The sequence below is a fragment of the Rhodnius prolixus genome, unplaced genomic scaffold, assembly GCF_049639745.1.
Source record: "Rhodnius prolixus isolate KJV_2025 unplaced genomic scaffold, Rpr scaffold_8, whole genome shotgun sequence".
Classification (NCBI taxonomy): Eukaryota; Metazoa; Arthropoda; class Insecta; order Hemiptera; family Reduviidae; genus Rhodnius; species Rhodnius prolixus.
In genome coordinates, this window is record NW_027411593.1 from 7,616,429 (window position 1) to 7,633,946 (window position 17,518).

The 17,518-nt window shown below is 36.6% G+C and overlaps 1 protein-coding gene across 2 annotated transcripts in view; it reads left to right on the plus strand.

Annotated features, from left to right (window-relative positions):
- LOC141450795 (uncharacterized) overlaps positions 1 to 17,518 on the plus strand; it is a 243,359-nt gene that overhangs the window by 23,629 nt on the left and 202,212 nt on the right. For both annotated transcript variants that reach the window (XM_074121603.1, XM_074121604.1), the window contains exon 2: positions 5,317 to 5,367. In XM_074121603.1, coding sequence (XP_073977704.1) covers positions 5,317 to 5,367 — 51 coding nt within the window. The remainder of the gene's footprint in view (positions 1 to 5,316; positions 5,368 to 17,518) is intronic.

Below are 17,518 nucleotides of genomic sequence, written 5' to 3' on the forward strand. Positions count from 1 at the left end.
CGCTTAAAGTCCTGCGGATTGTTCTGGAACAGCTGCAAACCGTCCTTGCAACACTTCACACGATTTCGTTTTTGGTCAAGCGTGAGCAATCGCGGCACCCATCTTGCGGATAGCTTTGTCATGTCCAAATGTTGATGCAAAATATTTTGTACCCGTTCATTCGAGATGCCCACAGTACTAGCAATCTCACGCACCTTCACTGTTCTGTCATCCATCACCATATCATGGATTTTATCAATAATTTCTGGAGTAGTAACCTCAAAAGGGCGCCCAGAACGTTCAGCGTCACTTGTGCCCATATGGCCACTCCGAAAATTTTGAAACCACTTATAAACAGTTCTAATCGAAGGTGCAGAGTCACCATAATGTTTATCAAGCTTCTCTTTAGTCTCCTGAGGCGTTTTGCCTTTCATAAAGTAGTGTTTAATCAACACACGATATTCTTTTTCGTCCATTTTTTGAAAATCACTCGACTTCCTCGATTCAAACGAATGCCAAACACAAAGAAATAGACCGATCTGGCTGAAACATGGTGTGTGTTCTTCCAAGAGATGCTACTAACTAAACATAACCTCGATACGAGTGGTGCTATCTCTCAGACTTTGCACGGACTTTTCAAACGACCCTCGTATATATTCAGTAAATGCGTGCTACTCTGACCCTCATGCAAATCACTGTTATCTCCATTCTCAGCTTGAAACCAGACGTTGTGTTCCAGGCTCCTGCATAAATGCAGTGTGTCTTTGATACTACTTATGTTATTGTTTTTTTATCAAGTGTGTACGTCATATCTGTAAGTGCGTAGAAAGAATAGAAGGAAACAGGATGTACATGTATAATTAAGGGGAAAAACAAAATGCATTAAACAACAAAAAAATTAAAAAAAAAAAAAAAATAATAACCTGTTTAAACAATTTTGAAAGGTGTCCAAGCGATTTGTTTGCGGTACGGACAAATGGTAACACTTAGAAAGCTGGGTTGCCAAGGTTACCTACCGCCAGAAGGGTGGGGGGATCGATTTCGCCGAACTTGTATAATACGCCCACGCAGGACCAAAACTCTGGCTGGTTAGCATGGGTTAGGGGGTGCTTTTATTTGGGTGATGAAGGAGGGGGATGTTGCTATCTCTCGTCATGTTGGGATAGGTCAGATTAATGGGCAAAATAAAATAAAATAAAGCATCAAAATAGACCTATTTTATTTATTTGGTTCTGTATTTATATTTTTATTCTATCTTGAACCTCGGAGGAGCATGCGTTATACTGGCGTGCAGATTTTGGATTTTGTTTTTCCACCGGAAGTACAGCGTGGTATTTAGTTCCGGAGTTCTGGGTAACATCTTTCGTAAGTAACAAGTGCATTGTATCCCTAATCGGTTTCGGTCTTACATCCTTCATTAGAGATTAGATTAGATCAGAAAAGGTACTGGATCTACGCTCCACGACACTGCAGCCACAAGTCACTAATTGTGCCTGCCGCTTTTTTGAATCTAATAGACGAAACCTCCCACTACTAAAGAGGTTGAGGATTTTCCTTACTAGTTCTTTTTTTGCGCTACTATCTCCTTTGGTCTCAAAGAGCCAAAGATTTCATAGCGCAATTGCAACGCAATCAAACAACAAGTGAGAGGCCGTCTCCTCCTCTTCCTGACCACAATCTGCACAACGGTTCTGAGCTAATAAGACCCCCACCTTGTACAGATCCTTCCTGAACCTAGCCATCAACCCCTGGGAATAGACCTGTAATCAAAGCAATCTGATTTCTGCCCCAATCACTGAGTCTCTTCGGTTCTTTGTTTATACAGCCATCATTAGAGATACCTTTTGATACACTTTGTCAAAGATATTTCTGCGTTAAACAGGGTTCTACGTATTCTGGTATTCCTTAAAGACATTTTCTGTAATTAGACTAAATCTCTTATATTTATACCCAAATTAGACCTTCCTACTCATCCTAACACCATCTTCTACACCTAAGACATCCGTTGTCTCTTCCCTTCCTGACCCAGTACAGTTTTCTCACATCTCACAGCGATACTTACATTTTCTAGAACAGAGCTTTAGAAAATGGAAATTTTCATTTCAAAAATTTCCTTTCCTTTATGAAAAACAAATTGTATGCTATTTTCTTAAACATTCCTATACCATAAATTTTGTTGAATTATGCACAATTAGCAGTGGCATTGGATTCAAGACCCTCTCCTCCTTATATTTATTGTGTCTTCCATGAGCTTATTATCTCTCTAGGTATGAAAAGCAGGCAGACTCCATTTCAGATAGCGATAAATAACATAAATTATTTTTGTTCACTGTAATTATGCTTAAATTGAGATCTTCCATTCTGAATGAATAGTTTAAACAGCATTCAAACTAATATATATTTTAATTATTTTAAGAAGTAGATTTACTATTTTTATGGATTTTTTATTTTTATTTTTTGCACTATATTCAATAACAATATGATTTTGATTTAATCTATCACTATTTTTGATTAAGATTATTTTTGAATGAAAAATACTGTACACATTTTGATGTCCTATTGTTCAAAACTTATTTAATAAATTAATAAATAATTAAAAAGTATTGAGAACTTACAAAAATTATTAAAGCTCATTCATTTTTTTGCATCGACATCGATGATAAATTAAAGGAAAGTTTGATGTCTGCAAGTTATAGTAATGAATGAGGTAGAATATATAGACTATTGCTTCATATTTTCTCCTAATATGTAAGCAAATAAATCTTCCAACTTTTCTGTTCATGTTGAAATAATAAATCAAACAGTCGAATCGAAGAAAAATATATATATTTTTTCTTTATTGGCCTATACTAAAGTACGTAAATAAATAAATAAAGAAAACCAAAATAAAATGTAGAAAATGTTCAAATTTATGATTCTGAACAAAGAGACGGTATTTCTTTTCGTTTGCAGTCGTGATTTTTCGCTTGATTTGAATAATAAATTTTGTTTGGAAGAAGTATTATGATTTGGAAATATAACGTTTGTGATATCGTACGAGTTTTTCACTAAGAAATCTGTTTAAGAAGTCCTCTGAGTAAAACCAACAGACAATAATTAGTTACCCCGCGAACAAAACCGCTGAACCCGGAAATATTATTTAATTTTTTGGAAAATCTCTTGAAAATAACTTCAAAAATTTCCACTAAACTTCTTATTTATAACTGCACACGCTTAAGATCTAGTTATCCTAGAAAAACTTTGTCTTAGGGCAGCTCTAGGGGAGGGATAGAGTTAGGTTACTCCTTCTTAAATTTCATGTTGATGAAAATGTGCGGTCATATGAACCACATAATGTTACATTACCCGCAAGGGGGTAGCTGATGCATGCAGCTTCCAGGGTGTTGCAATCTCGCGGGTTCAGTAGCACAGTACACCATGCACTTATAAAATGTAATTGCGTATTTTTTCAGGCGGGGCTTTACGTCCAACTACCAATTAGGTGTCGTGGGCGGAGGCGACTAGCAAACATTCTTTACTGTAAATTTCTTTTATTAACCAGACCTGCGAAGCTAATATGTATTGTGGTACTGGGTTCGATTCCCGGTCTTAGGCCTTGGATTTTATTTAATGGTTAATAAAAGGAAATTTACAGTAAAGTATGTTTGCTAGTCGCCTCCGACCACGACACCTAATTGGAAGTTGGACGTTAAGCCCCGCCTGGAAAAAATAGGCGATTTCTTTACTTACTTTTCTTTCATTAACCATTAAATAAAAATCCAAGGCCTAAGACTGGGGAATCGAACCCAGTACCACAATGCATATTTGCTTTGCAGGTCCCGCCTCTTAACCGCTCGGCTACCGTGGCGCCTTACCACGACACCTAATTGGTAGTTGGGCGTTAAGCCCGTCTGAAAAAATAGTTAATTACTTTACTTTACTTTAAAAATGATTGGAGAAGTTACCAAACTGACTAAAACACTGAACTATATTATGTTAGTTACTCTCTTTACTTCAAGCCATGGCGCACACACACCCAAAAAATACACTTACAACACATGACTCACAAAAAACACATACAGAAACACCAAAGACACTAAGTTCATATAATATAGTCCACACACCCAAGAGCTACCGTACGTTGAAGATTGTTTTCGGCAAAGGAGAAAAACCTTTTTCTCCTTCAAGATCCTCCTTAGAAGTGGGAGTTGGGTGTAGGGTTGACGGCACTATCCTGGAATAGTATCAAAAGTCAGGAAACCAAAAAAGAAAAAAGAGGATGATCCAGTTTACGTTGGCTGGATTACGTGTTAGTGGAACTGAGGGTATTGGGTTCAAGGAGATGAAGTTTCTACTCGAAGGCAGAAGGCCCAGGACAGAGAGCAGTGAAAGAAAGTGTCTTCGGAGGCCAACGTTCTGGAATAATGTTACTTAAGGATTTAATATGGTTTCTGTAATAGAGAGTTTAAAGGAAAATGGTCATGCTTAACGGTCCCTTAGCGCCTGGCCTCTATTCATTACCTGAAGCTCCTAAGAAGAAAAAAAATCTATAGATCAGCAGCTAGATTCGAACCCTGGTCCTCCGTGGCCATCCATTTCACTTTTTCTTATTCTTTCTAGTAAGAAAAACTTGTTGAGAACGTGTCGATTTTTACTTTTTGCCCGGAAATATCCGTTTCATTCCATTTCCGTTTACGGAAACTAAGAAAAAGAATCTATTCGCCTTCTCGGATTCGAAGCAAATGCGCTACCTGACCTAAAGTCTTGTTGTTCTTAACTCGAAAAAAGATGTAGAGAAGACATAAGAGCAGTTAATAGGGTATAGAGGACAAGTTTAGGGAAGTTGATGAATAACAGGCTGTAGAAGCCAGAAAAAGCGCTACAAACTGGGTCAACAAATAGTTTGCTATATTAAAATGCAAATTATTGCTAGAAAATACTGTATTTCCACGTAAGCCAATTTCAGCCTTGTTCTGAAAAATGACCTGATTAGATTGCATTTACTGTGCAAAATTGGTTCTCAGTAAATTGATAAAGGCTGGCGTATTACCCACATTAATAAATGATGTGGTCAAATTGGCAATGGATAGAATAACGTGGAATCCATGACAACCCCGGTCACCAATTAACAATTAAAATGCGACAATCACTGAGCTAAGAGAAATACGAGAAAGATTTCAATTTTACACAAAAATTTAAATTGCGCCCATTGAATTTCTATATTTATCTATAATGAACGTTTTTTTTTGTTTTTTTTTTTTTTTACTTCCGCCCTTATACAATATCCTTTTCAATTACAATGTTTGTTACTGTCATTGTCAGTAAAATAAAGACTAATTTAATATTTCTTATTTACAGAGCAATCGCAGTCAACCTGCCATCGGACTGAAGCAGACCCCTAAAGCAAGGGTGAGTAGGCTAGACTTGTATTACGCCTGTGTATTCACATATTGCCTATCCTATAAAAAAATGGTTCTTGTTATTTCCACGTATTAGACGATCTTTTCCTTGATTTTAATAAGTAACTTAGGTAATTCTTATTTTTATATAAAGGAAACTTTTTTTAGGTCCAAAAGCCTGATTGGCATTTTCAAATTTTACAAAACATGGTGTTCTTATTAAATATTTCATTTCTTTTAATATTATATAACGTTTAATAAAATGAGTTAAGAAAGGAAATTGCAATAGTCATCTCTGAGCAGTCTTTGCCAATCTTTTCTACCGAGCTAGAGAAACGCTCAGTGCTAATGTGAAATGTCCAAAGACTGCCTAAGAAGCCAACTATCTCTAAAAAAATAGTTCTTAGAAGATAGCGAGCCAAAGAAATCTTGAACTTTTATGAAACATTATTCTTTTTTTTTAAAAAAAGTTTTGTTCAATTAAGTTTTCTGTCACTTAATTAAGTTTTTGTTAAAAAAAAAAAAACCACTTCAAACTTAATTTTTTAGTAAGTTCTTGAGTCAGTATGTCTAGTAAAAGTGGGCGATACTTTGTCTGTAGACAGAGAGGCCGTCACCGGCAGTTCTTAAACAGATTCACTTGGACGTGCAGAAGGGTGGGAGCAGACGTGGGTGATGATACTAAGAGGGCGGCGGAGAGATAGAGAAAACTCATCGCTGCCTCTCTCTCTAGAATTCTCATGGTTCTGAATAACACAATTTTTCTCGCTTCAAATATTTTGCTCTCAATTTGAAGGAAGGAATTTATATTATTTTGAATAAGTGAACTAACTACTAAGTTAGGTGTGTACTCAGTAAACTAGTTTTAGGTAACTCCCTAGAGTCTGTATCTTCGGAAAAGTCTTTCTTGAATGAAGAGCTAATTTCCGAGTTGTTTAAAGTAACTCGTTGGTGCCATTTCTGGGAAAATGGTGGAAACTCAAGGGAAAATCGAAAAATTTATTTCCTTTATTTGTTTTCTTCCATTTAATAATTACTCTCTTGAATCTATTTCAAATTAAGGCGCCAGTTAGCGAGCGTTTAGAGGCGCCAAGTAATGTGCTAGTGGTTTCGATTCCCGGTCTTAGGCCTAGGATTTTATTTATTGGTTAATATGAGAAATTTATAGTAAAGTATGTTAGGCGGTTAGAGTCTAGACCCGCAAAGCTAAGATGTATTGTTGGTTTAGTGGGTTCGATTCCTGGTCTTAGGCCTTGGATTTTATTTATTGGTTAAAATGAGAAATTTATAGTAAAGTATGTTAGGCGTTATAGGCTAGACCCGCAAAGCTAAGATGTATTGTTGGTTTAGTGGGTTCGATTCCCGGTCTTTTGCCTTGGATTTTATTTAATGGTTAATATGAGTTTATTAGTAAAGTATGTTTGATGGTCGGTTCCGTCCACGGCACCTAATTAGGAAAGTATTGGTGAGGGAGTTAATGCGGAAGTGATTATCAGCAACCATCGCCTTCTATGCCTTGTACTTGGAGACCCGGGCGAGTTTTAAGTTTGATGAATTAGCTCTTGCTTGTTTTTCTGAGGAGACGATTTTGTAACGAAGTGTAATTTTTTTTCTAGCAATACATTTTAAAGATATATATTTTTACTTAGTTATAGCGGGGCTAGATTTGTACAGTTGAGCATTGATTAACAGTCAGAACTTTACCGGAAACCAAGGAATACGTATTGGCGTTAACTTCCTGACAGATCCTCAAGGATCTCAGTGGAATATTAAGTTTTAGAACTTCCTGCAAAAAAACAGATCCTTTTCTAGAAATTAATTATTTCTTGCAATGTGGGGGGGGCCTCTAAAACATGCAATGTTTTTGAAATCCTCCATTTTCTAAAAATTTAAAACTATAACAAAAGAGGAAAGAGAAAATAAAATGGACACGTGTAAAAATTGTATTTTGCAAACAGTAGCTCCTCCAGTGTTTATAGTGTTTCAAGTTTTAAGCTTGAATCTCTCAGCAGTCTTATTGTCGCCCAACAATGCCTACTTATTGACCTCCTGTGCTTCTTCAGGCTCCAGTTTCTCTCCCTTGCCTTGCGGTTATTGACACTGATAAGCTTGGTAGTGTAGGTGGGGGGGATCCAGTTTAGGGTTAGGGCTGAAGAAAGGCAACTTCCTCGTGTTGAGGGTCCTTCTGGGCAACAAAAGGTCTATTTACAGCTGGCGGAGAGAGGATGTTTTGTTATCTTTGCCTCCCCCTTTACTTTTTATCTCGTGACACCCAAGAAGCTGAAAATGTAAATAACCACTTAGGAAAATGTTGAAAGTGGCCAAGATTTGGATGATCATATTAACATTTATTAACAGAATTAACAAAACAAAAAAAGTGAAATCGCAAAGAACGCCAAGATCACTTAAACGAACGTGAAATCACTTAAAATTGCACTTCTGTATAATTGATTTTCCCTAAAAATCGGCTTATATCAAGGCTTTAAATGTGCCTTATTTTGCTGCTGATAGAATTAGGACATTTTAGAGAGATGCTTCCCAGACCAAATCAAACAATTGCACTTCTCTAGTAACCCTTACAAAATCAATTTCCGCCTAACGTTTTTTAATTCAGTGACTTCGTCGATGGCGTTCGGTCAACAAGGCGATGGGTTACCCAGTAAATGAAAGAAAAGATTGCTCAGCCTCTTGTGGCAATGGTCTAACTCTAACGTACGTTCGAGTACCAGATATTCTTCAAGAGTGGTATTCTTTCTACTCCTCAGAGTATACTGGGCTATCACCACCAACAATAAGGTGAAGATGAGTGCGGGCATAGTTGTGGACAGTGATCAGCCGGAAGGAAATCACTGTCACATTTATGGGATGGTTGAAAAGAATCCACTTTCAGGGTAGGCAACTGCTGGTCCTCTGCTTGGTTGGAAGTGTCTATTCTCCACCACTTTACTGAGCCAGCTTCGGAATCACCCGGTTTAGCGATGAATCCTATTCTATAACCTAATGGGGCTGCTCTTTTCTGCCACATTTTCTTTGCTAATCTATCGAACCTGCTCGATATCTATCACTTTACAAATACGTGACTGTAAAGTACATTTGCTGGTCGCCCTGGACATGCATTATTTTACTACTTTTTCTTTGCTTTACTAAGTAACTATAAAATATATATCAAATAAATCTAGAGAGAAAGAGATCTAGGACAATAGGCAGTAGAGGGTTCTTGGTTGCAATAATACAGTTTGGGTGTGATCAGGAGCCGGTAAGTTCAACGACCTTTAGACGGCCGACTGCGTAGTACTTGGTGGGGAGCAGTAGTATGCGCCATGACCGGCCGAGTAGGAAATGAATAGGGGTTTCCATCTGGGGGCGGTGGAGGCGGTAGACCCTATCATCCATTGCCAGGATTCTGCACGGTGTGGTCTGTATGTGAGAATATACACGGCGGTACTTTAGTTTGACCTTTTTTAATTTCCCTTTGTACTGATCGTTTTAAATAACTTATTTGCATACTTCTCTCGTATATACTTCAGTGCTTGATTTACTTTGTGTATGTGTTTTTTTTTTAATCCTAACTTTTCCGTTTGTGGAAATTGGATACTTTTGCTTTTGGGAATTGAAAACTAGCACAAATTGACCACTGAATGGTGGCTTCAGAGCTGTCTTTCCACTGATTTTGCTGCTCTTACTATTTACAAGAGGATGTGTTACGATTGTGCTGAACATTAATTTTACGATTACTTCCTTTTAATACAATATTTGAAGTCTCCTAGTACGAAAAATTAATATTTGGTACGTCTTAATCAGTAGATTAGATTAGATTAAATCAGGGTGGCCTCAAGGCCTGCGCCACCGCGACCCCTGTGAATCTATTGTGGCTCCCCGGCTTTAGAGTTCACCCTCCAAACCAGTCCGCTTAATCAGACTCTTAATTCTGGAGAGTGGCTCCTGGGTAAAGCTCTCAGGCCTTGGTTTTTCCTCCCCGAGAAGGAACATCCTTAGCCATACGAGCCCCTCACACTGACTAATCAGTAGATACGTATGTCTGTATGTATCTCTCAAAAATTTCAAATCTCAGGAAATTTCAATTTGTGATATTTAAGAATTAGGTAGTTCTAGTGGCACTGGCAATAAGTCTGGTTCACAAGGCGTACGACTTTGCGGTATAAGATTGTCATGATCTCGCGCCTGTAGAGGAGTCTGTAGACTCGTTTTCGCTCAAGACACTTCGGAGTGTCTTGAACGATCCCTTCTAAATGTCGCTTTATGCTAAGTCATAAAAGGATTTGGGGTTTAACGAATGTCAAGCTTCAGTACGGGCTTGTGCATCCGTTCCCACAACCTATTGGGCTTTGTTAAGCCGTATTTTTCATTTTCGTAACTTTAATTGGTGAATATTTTGATTATGGAATGGAATAACGAAGTTACTTTCGGATCTAAGTAAAAGTCTTGTAGAGGTTAATTTTTTTGGGGTGCTTAGTTTAGATTTAGATCCAATCATACTTCTTAGTTGTCTCACTTTTTGTTTAGTGGTTGTCTTTTGAGTCTCGCATATGGGTTCCCATATGCAGCGAACTGCCCTAGTAGGAACCCAGTTAGCGGACTACGTTCGAAATAGGGATGAGATTGTTATGTTAGAACACACGTTTTTGGACTCGTTTGTCGCCTGTGCGTGAAAGTTTTATGGACACTTTTGCTTTCATTTATTGTTATGCGCCAATGGGTGCACCAGCTTTCTATTAGATGGAGACTTCCATTAATACGGAGGTTTCGAAACCAGTTCTGAAGATTTTCTTTTAACTTTGTATCCTCATTACTTGCAGAAAGATGTAGAATTTACCATTATATCCATTTTTCCTGGATAATCATTACTTTCAATCACTAGCTATTGAACATTCTTCCCTAAATTTGATACAATAATGGGCCCTTTATTAAACGATTGCAGAAAATATTAATTTCTTATCACGTAATCCATGGTTCTAACCGCCTTTAGGCAAGGTGCATATTTACTCCGGCTTATACCAAGGCTTTAAATGTGCCTTATTATGCTGCTGATAGAATCACGACATTTTAGAGAGATACTTCCATGGCAAAATCAATTTCCGCAAGACGTATTTTTATTCAGTGACTTCGTCGTTGGCGTTCGGTCAACAAGGCGATGGGCTACCCAGTATAATTTTCTATTGTAAAAGAAGGAAAAGATTGCTCATCCTCTGTGGCAATCGTCTAACGTGTGTTCGAGTATCAGATATTCTTCAAGAGTGGTATTCTTTCTACTCCTCAGAGTATACTGGGCTATCACCACCAACAATAAGGTGACGATGAGTCCGGGCATGGTTGAAAAGAATCCATTTTCAGGGTTGGCAACTGCTTGCCGTCTTCTTGGTTGGAAGTGTCTATTCTCCACCTTTACTGAGCCAGCCTCGGAATCACCCCGTTTAGCGATGAATCCTATTCTATAACCTCATGGGGCTGCCTTTAGGCAAGGTGCATATTTAGATGTACGCGGAACTCAAACTGGACTGTTATGACTGGACTTTCCTTGTTAGTCGCGTTTCCATGTGCATATTATGATGCAGTTTTCGCACGCAAACCCACAGCTCTGATCTACAAGGATTAAGCAATGTCTGATGGTAGGTAAGATTGTTGGGTGTGCTTAGTTTAGATTTAGGTCCAATCATGTATCTTAGTTTCCCGCATCTTTTGTTTAGTTGTTGTCTTTTTAAGTCTTAAGAGGGGTCCCCATGTAAGTCTACCTTTCCAATTTTATTATAAATCAACTATGTACTTAATAGGAATTTTATTTCATTGACATTTTATCTTACAGCCATATACAGGGTGTTTCAGGGTTAAGTGTCCTAACTGAAAATATGAATTTAGGACCTCAAAACAAGAAAAAGTTTTCCTATGAAGGTATGCCCGTTAACGCTTTGTTTTTCACGTATAAAGATTTCCAATTTATGAATTATTGTTAGGTGGGTTATTAAAAAAAATAATAGTGTCTTCCAACTACTTTATTAATAGAAAATAATGACAATTAAAAGTAAATAATAAAGAGGAATCGGTATCTTTCTTCCACAGCAGCAATAGCCGATCGGCACTGGATTGCTGTTATTGATTCAATTACTCTTCTTCTTAAAGAATGAAGATCATTGACCGGCATTTCAAACAGTTTTCCTCAAAAGGCACCCTAAGCAAAAAAAAATCTATTTGTCTCAGATCTGGAGAGCAAGCAGGCTAAGCCGTCGGTCCTGTTCGGCCAATCCATCGGGTTGGGATAATGTTGATTTAGCCACTTTCGTGGACCTCTGCCGCAATGCGCTGGACAACCATCTAATTGAAACCATGAGTTCCTTCTAAGTTGAGGCGAAACAACTTCAATCAAAATGTAATAACCATTGCTAAGAAACTGTAGAAATGTGTCCGCGTCAAGCCTAGGTGGTATCAAATGCGAACCAATTAAAATATTGTGTAATATCACTGAAACTCACGCTGAAAATGGTGCTCACGAATTGCATGAGGATTTTCGAGCATCCAGAGATGATAAGTTTTTTGGTTGAACATTTCTTGTGAGTGTAGCTTCATCCGTCCAGAGAATATGACGCGGAAATTGCGGCTTAAGATCAGCTTGATTTAAATACCAATCGGAAATATTTCTTTGACAAAATTCTTGAGGTAATGTCGTACCGTTGATAATGCTATAGGTGAGGTCAATTTGCAGAAAGAGTTCTCCTTACTGTAGTTGGCGTAATATGTAATTCAGCTGCAGCTCTTCGTACACTGGCAGACGGATTATCGTCAAAATATTGTAATATTGTCGCACTCCTTTCATTTCATTAAGGGGCAACAGCTCCATCAGCACGTTCCATTAAAGCAAATATGCTAGTTACTCTAAGACGTTGAAATGTGGACCTAAAGATAGTCTTTTATGGTAACCTTTTATTCGGAAATCGCACGGAATATTCACTACGGGCAGCATTGCAAAAACCATATCGGCGTATTCACTGTTAGAATAAATGCGATGCATAATGATGCAAACTCTGCATAAGCGACAAACTGATGAATGTTATTGAGAAAGAGTTATTATTTAGAAAGTCCACACTGCTAATTCCAGATGGTATTATTCCGTAAAATATCAATATTGGTATGTGCAGTTAGAGGCACAAGATGATTTTAGCACTTATACAATCAATTTATCATTCGTTCTAAAATCTTTAGACGTGAATATCTCATAAACAAAGCGTTAACGGGCATACCTTCTTTGGAAAATGTTTTCTTGTTTTGAGGTCCTAAATTCATATTTTCAGTTATGACAACCCTGAAACATCCTGTATAATTGAACATTAATATGGGGCATGGAGCTGATAAAGCCGAATTATCCTTCACCAATGAATTTAACCTACCACATCCATAAAATAAACACTCGCTCGCCAATAAATACAGCACATCGTGACTAAAGAACCTAATGCGACAATAACTGTGTTAAGACACCATTAAAATGAATGATTCGAAATTAAAATTTAAAGTCTATTTATTCAGTGAGAAATTGGTGGTCCATATCAGCATCAGGAACCCAAGAAGCTAAAAAATGCAGTTAAGTGTAAAAAAAAAAAAGAGAGAAAAAATATATAACCATTGTACACGATAACCTCAATAGAAAAAGGTTAACAGCTGTGAAGTGGCAGACTCGCAAATCCGGCACGAAAAACTGTCACAACTGCAGTAAAATAAGGCCGCGACCATCAAAGTGTGATGTTGGAGACCAATTGGTGCCCAGAGCTAAACTCTGTGATACCACTCACGTCTCAATATGCACCCTTGCTTTTTACCAAAATAATTTCATTAAAAATTAATAAAAAATCCAAAACAAAAAGGCAAAAGTTAAAAGCCCAGTTTATTTTTTTATTTTTTTTCAAAGCATAGTGGGGGGGAATAGCAATCAGTACCCCTGACCACAAACGCCATCTAGCATGCACTGCCCCAACTAAAGTAGTAGAGACCGATTCACAGAGAGAGCGACTTGCGCGGCTACAATTCTACAAAATAATCAATAAGCGTAATTGTGTGCTTTTTTAAAAAGATGAAATTAGCTGAAAATGGACCGCGATTTTACTCCAGTCTTTCAGTTACAATTGTATGTTTTTTAAAGGTTAAACGATTGCATCATTTAAAGCTTTAATAACCAATTGAGATTTAACCATAATCCTTCCTGATAATCGACCACGACGTCTAAAACGACGTTGGTCTCGTGATCTCCAATCTTCCAAATAAAAAGAATAATGGAATTTAATTTAGGCTATTTTATTTATTTATAGCTACCTGTATAAAATATATGTACATCAGGCAAAGTGTAGATAGAGAGTGAACAATATCAAGATGAAAAAGCTGCCCTGCGTAGCGGATGCATAACGCAACCGTAAAGTCAAAGGAAGAGAGTGCTGACACTCTCGGCAATTTTAGTGATTGGAATTGTCAAGGATTGAAGATCACGAGGCCAATGTTGTTTTAGAAGTCGAGGTGGATTATTAGGATGGATTATAGAGGAAAGAGTTCGAGCTGTTGAATTGGGATATCAGGATAGGCTTCTGTGGAAATTGTAAGAAACTCAAGTGGATAGATTCAGTGACAAAGGAGGATGTTTAGATTTTTGTGAAGCGTGAGGTTAGATACATAATAGGAAGCATTAACACAATGTCGTAGTAGTTTACCAGAATGGATCATAGAGGAAAGAGTTCTAGCTGTTGAATTGGGTTGGCTGGATAGGGTTCTGTAGAACCTTGAGGATTCGAGGAAGGATAGATTCGGTGACGAAGAAGATATTTAGATCTTTGTAAAGCGTGTGGTTAAAGAATTAATATAGGGACCATCAACACGAAGAAGACTTTTGATTGATAAGATTAGAAGTGGAAGATATTAGTGGGTTCAGTTAAGTCCTGCACCTACGATTCGTATATACAGATGGGTTTAAGTAAAAATCCTGTAGAGGGATAGATTTTCTTGTCCCACGTAAGAGTAAATTGTATTTGTTAGCACTATTTCTACGTTTGCCTCCAGAATAAAATATATTCAGCTCCCAAAAAGTTCTAAGTATACTTAGTCAGTGTCGTAAAATTTGATTTACATATCATCAAAGTTTTATGTATTTGTATTTTCATATTGCTTGATATCTTCTTCTTCAAGTGAGAGATTGTATTGTAATATTTTGTCAAATATTTGAAATCAATTTCCGGAAAAAGAGAAACTGTCTTTTGAGAAAACGTATTCTCACATTTTTTTTGCCCTCAGTTTCTCTTTTTCATTTTGTGTAGAATGTGTTGGCGTGTAAGTGTGCCTGGTATTTGTTATTATATTTAAATTTTTACAAATTGGATTATTTTAATGTTTGGGGGTGGGGGTGGGATGCAATAAGCAAAATCAAATGCGCAAAAAATTCAGGAAAAGCGCCAATAAGTTTTGGTTAAAATTGGTTCAATCAAAAGTAAAATTCCCTCTTTTCTAAAAGGATTTTTGCAGTGTTTTTTTTAAAAAAACATATTTTTCGTAAAAGACTCGAACAATTCTCATCACAATTTCGAATCCCATTACGTACTGGAGATCTATGATTTTATTTTTAATTTAAACGTAATTTAAGTCTCAAAGAACAAAAAGTTAGTCTCAAACAAAAAGTGTCAACTTTTGATTTATTGTAATTTTCTTTGTTCTTTTTCCAGTTTTCTAATTAATTTCCCTTCTTTTTCAGGTAAGTCCACTTATTTGTTGCTGATTGTGAGTAAATAACATTAAATTATATACATTTTATCCGTAAGTTAAGCTCTTAATACAAAAAATAATAATAATAATTTAAAAAAATAATAGAAATAATAATAAAAGTAACAATAATAATAATATTAATAATAATAATAAATGGTCAAATGTGAGGATCACTTGGAAACAGAGGTTTTATTCCAAGCTGCAGTCCTAAAACTGGTTTGCAAAACCACCAGATTTTAGTACTACAAGCTGTAGATGATAGAGATCATCAGAGTTAACCGTTAGAACATGTTTTAGAGAACATTATCATCTCAGTTTTCTCGACATGTTATAATATGTTATCTGCTATTTTATTTACTGACGCTATCATAACTGTTGTCTAGTTTCAAACAAACTCCTGTACTATGATAACATCTTTTGAAATTGTTCCATATATTGTGTTTGTAAATGTTGAAATATGTATTATGGTTTATAAATTTCATTTATTGTATGTTTTACAAAATTTTAAATACATTTTATTTGATAGAATAGTTATTTGTTTCGCATGGGGCGCTTTTACTTTCTCTAATTTAATGTTGTGCGAGAAGCTGTGGATATGACATCTCTTCTAGATTTAGAATCTCTGCTTCTGCTTACCCTTCAAATTTCTGAATTGAACACGGATGCCTCCAGAAAATGGAGAACTGAATCCCTGGTTTAAAATTTGTGTAAGCCTATGCTGGCTGGGACAAACATTTTTTTTTAAGGGCGAAGCAGTCCAGTGTATCTTTTGTTTTTACTGTCAAGATCTTAAGTCAGACAACAATCAATTAACCAGCGTTGACCAATTAAGTGCACCGGAGTTAAGCTGGTGTAGGGCTGTTTAGAAATCTTGTCAAGAATTGGTAACCAGGTTAAAGTCTTAAGAATACTTGAGGATAAGGATACATTCGGTATTCAGGGCCAATAAGAAGGCGTATCATTTTGCCCTTGGAAAGGGACTTGCACAGTGTTCACGGAGCCTTTAAAGTAAATAACAGCATCAATCTTTTGACTATCTTTTTTAAAAAAACTTGACTTTCAAATCTGTATTCTATATTTTCATAATGAAACGTTCCCTTTCACCAGACAGTTGTGTAATGATTTAATAATTGAAACTGGTTTTACAACTTGTAAATAATTTTTTTTTATAAATAATAATTTCATCACTGTTTAGTTTGCAAGGATTTTAAAGACGGGTCTTTATTGTTTATTATAGTATACAAGCGCCATAAATTGTAATAAATCATTCGGCTTATTATTACAACAAATCGGGCTAGCAAAAGGCTCTTAATTTAGTTAAGATGTGTTTAAGGTACGTATTGTTCCTTAAGGAGGGGATTCCATCGTTTAGCTTCTGTTTACGTAATTTTAAAAACGTTAATGAGCTGCTTCGAATGATGTTCCGTTTCGGAAGGTTTCCAGTAACGGACTACATTGCTCTTATTAAAAGAAAAGTGCAGGAGAAATGCAGCCAAAAACCGGAAACACTGAATGGATTGTTTATTCGAAATTGGCCACCACGATTTCCTTTCTAGATACACGCATTTACTTTATGCAATGCTTTAAAATTTTGTATTTGAATGAATTTGTTTTGGATCAGTGTAGGATCTCGGGTAGTCTTTATTATTTCACACTTTATAAAGAAGGAGTTTCAAAATTAATAAATAAATAAATAAAAAATAATAATGATAATGAAAAAGCTAGAACATTGAAGAAAAATCGTTCTTTATTAAACGCACTGACAGATTTCCAGGTGAAATTCATCACCGACTCGGGCGCCATATTGTGAGAGGATGTTAGCATTGGAATTGGATTTTTTTTTCTTAGCAAGTGATACAATAAATCGAGAAATATTTACGTTCGATGTAATTTTTCGATAAATTGACTCCTAAGGCGATTAACTTGCCAGGAAACTTATATAAGGAGTAGGGAAAGAATTAGGCCCTCTTTCCTTTCCTGAACTTATCAAAAACGTCTTGCAGCATCCCCCGCTCGGCCTATCTCACAACAATCGCTTTATTCACCCCCTGCCCCTCCCGGCTTGGTTGGCAATTCCCAATAAGAATTAAATTTTCTCATAGTTCCCCCCCACTCTCAACATTTTCTCCCACACTTTCTCTTACATACTTCATCAGTAAGAATGTATTGAGAAGAATGGTTGCAGATTTTTGAACTCCTTTCAGAACAGAACAAAACAAAATGGTCTCCACCACAAATTGGTCTTTTTTCACCACTGTGGGAAAAATTCCCAGCAATACCAGATTTGATGTTTGCCAATGACAACATGGTGAATACCGGTCAATTATCGCTTTAGTTCAGTCGATTTTTATTGTTTGTTTTTTGAGAGATTTCTTCGAATAGCTCCCGCAATTATGTTTCAACTTGTTTTTACTATT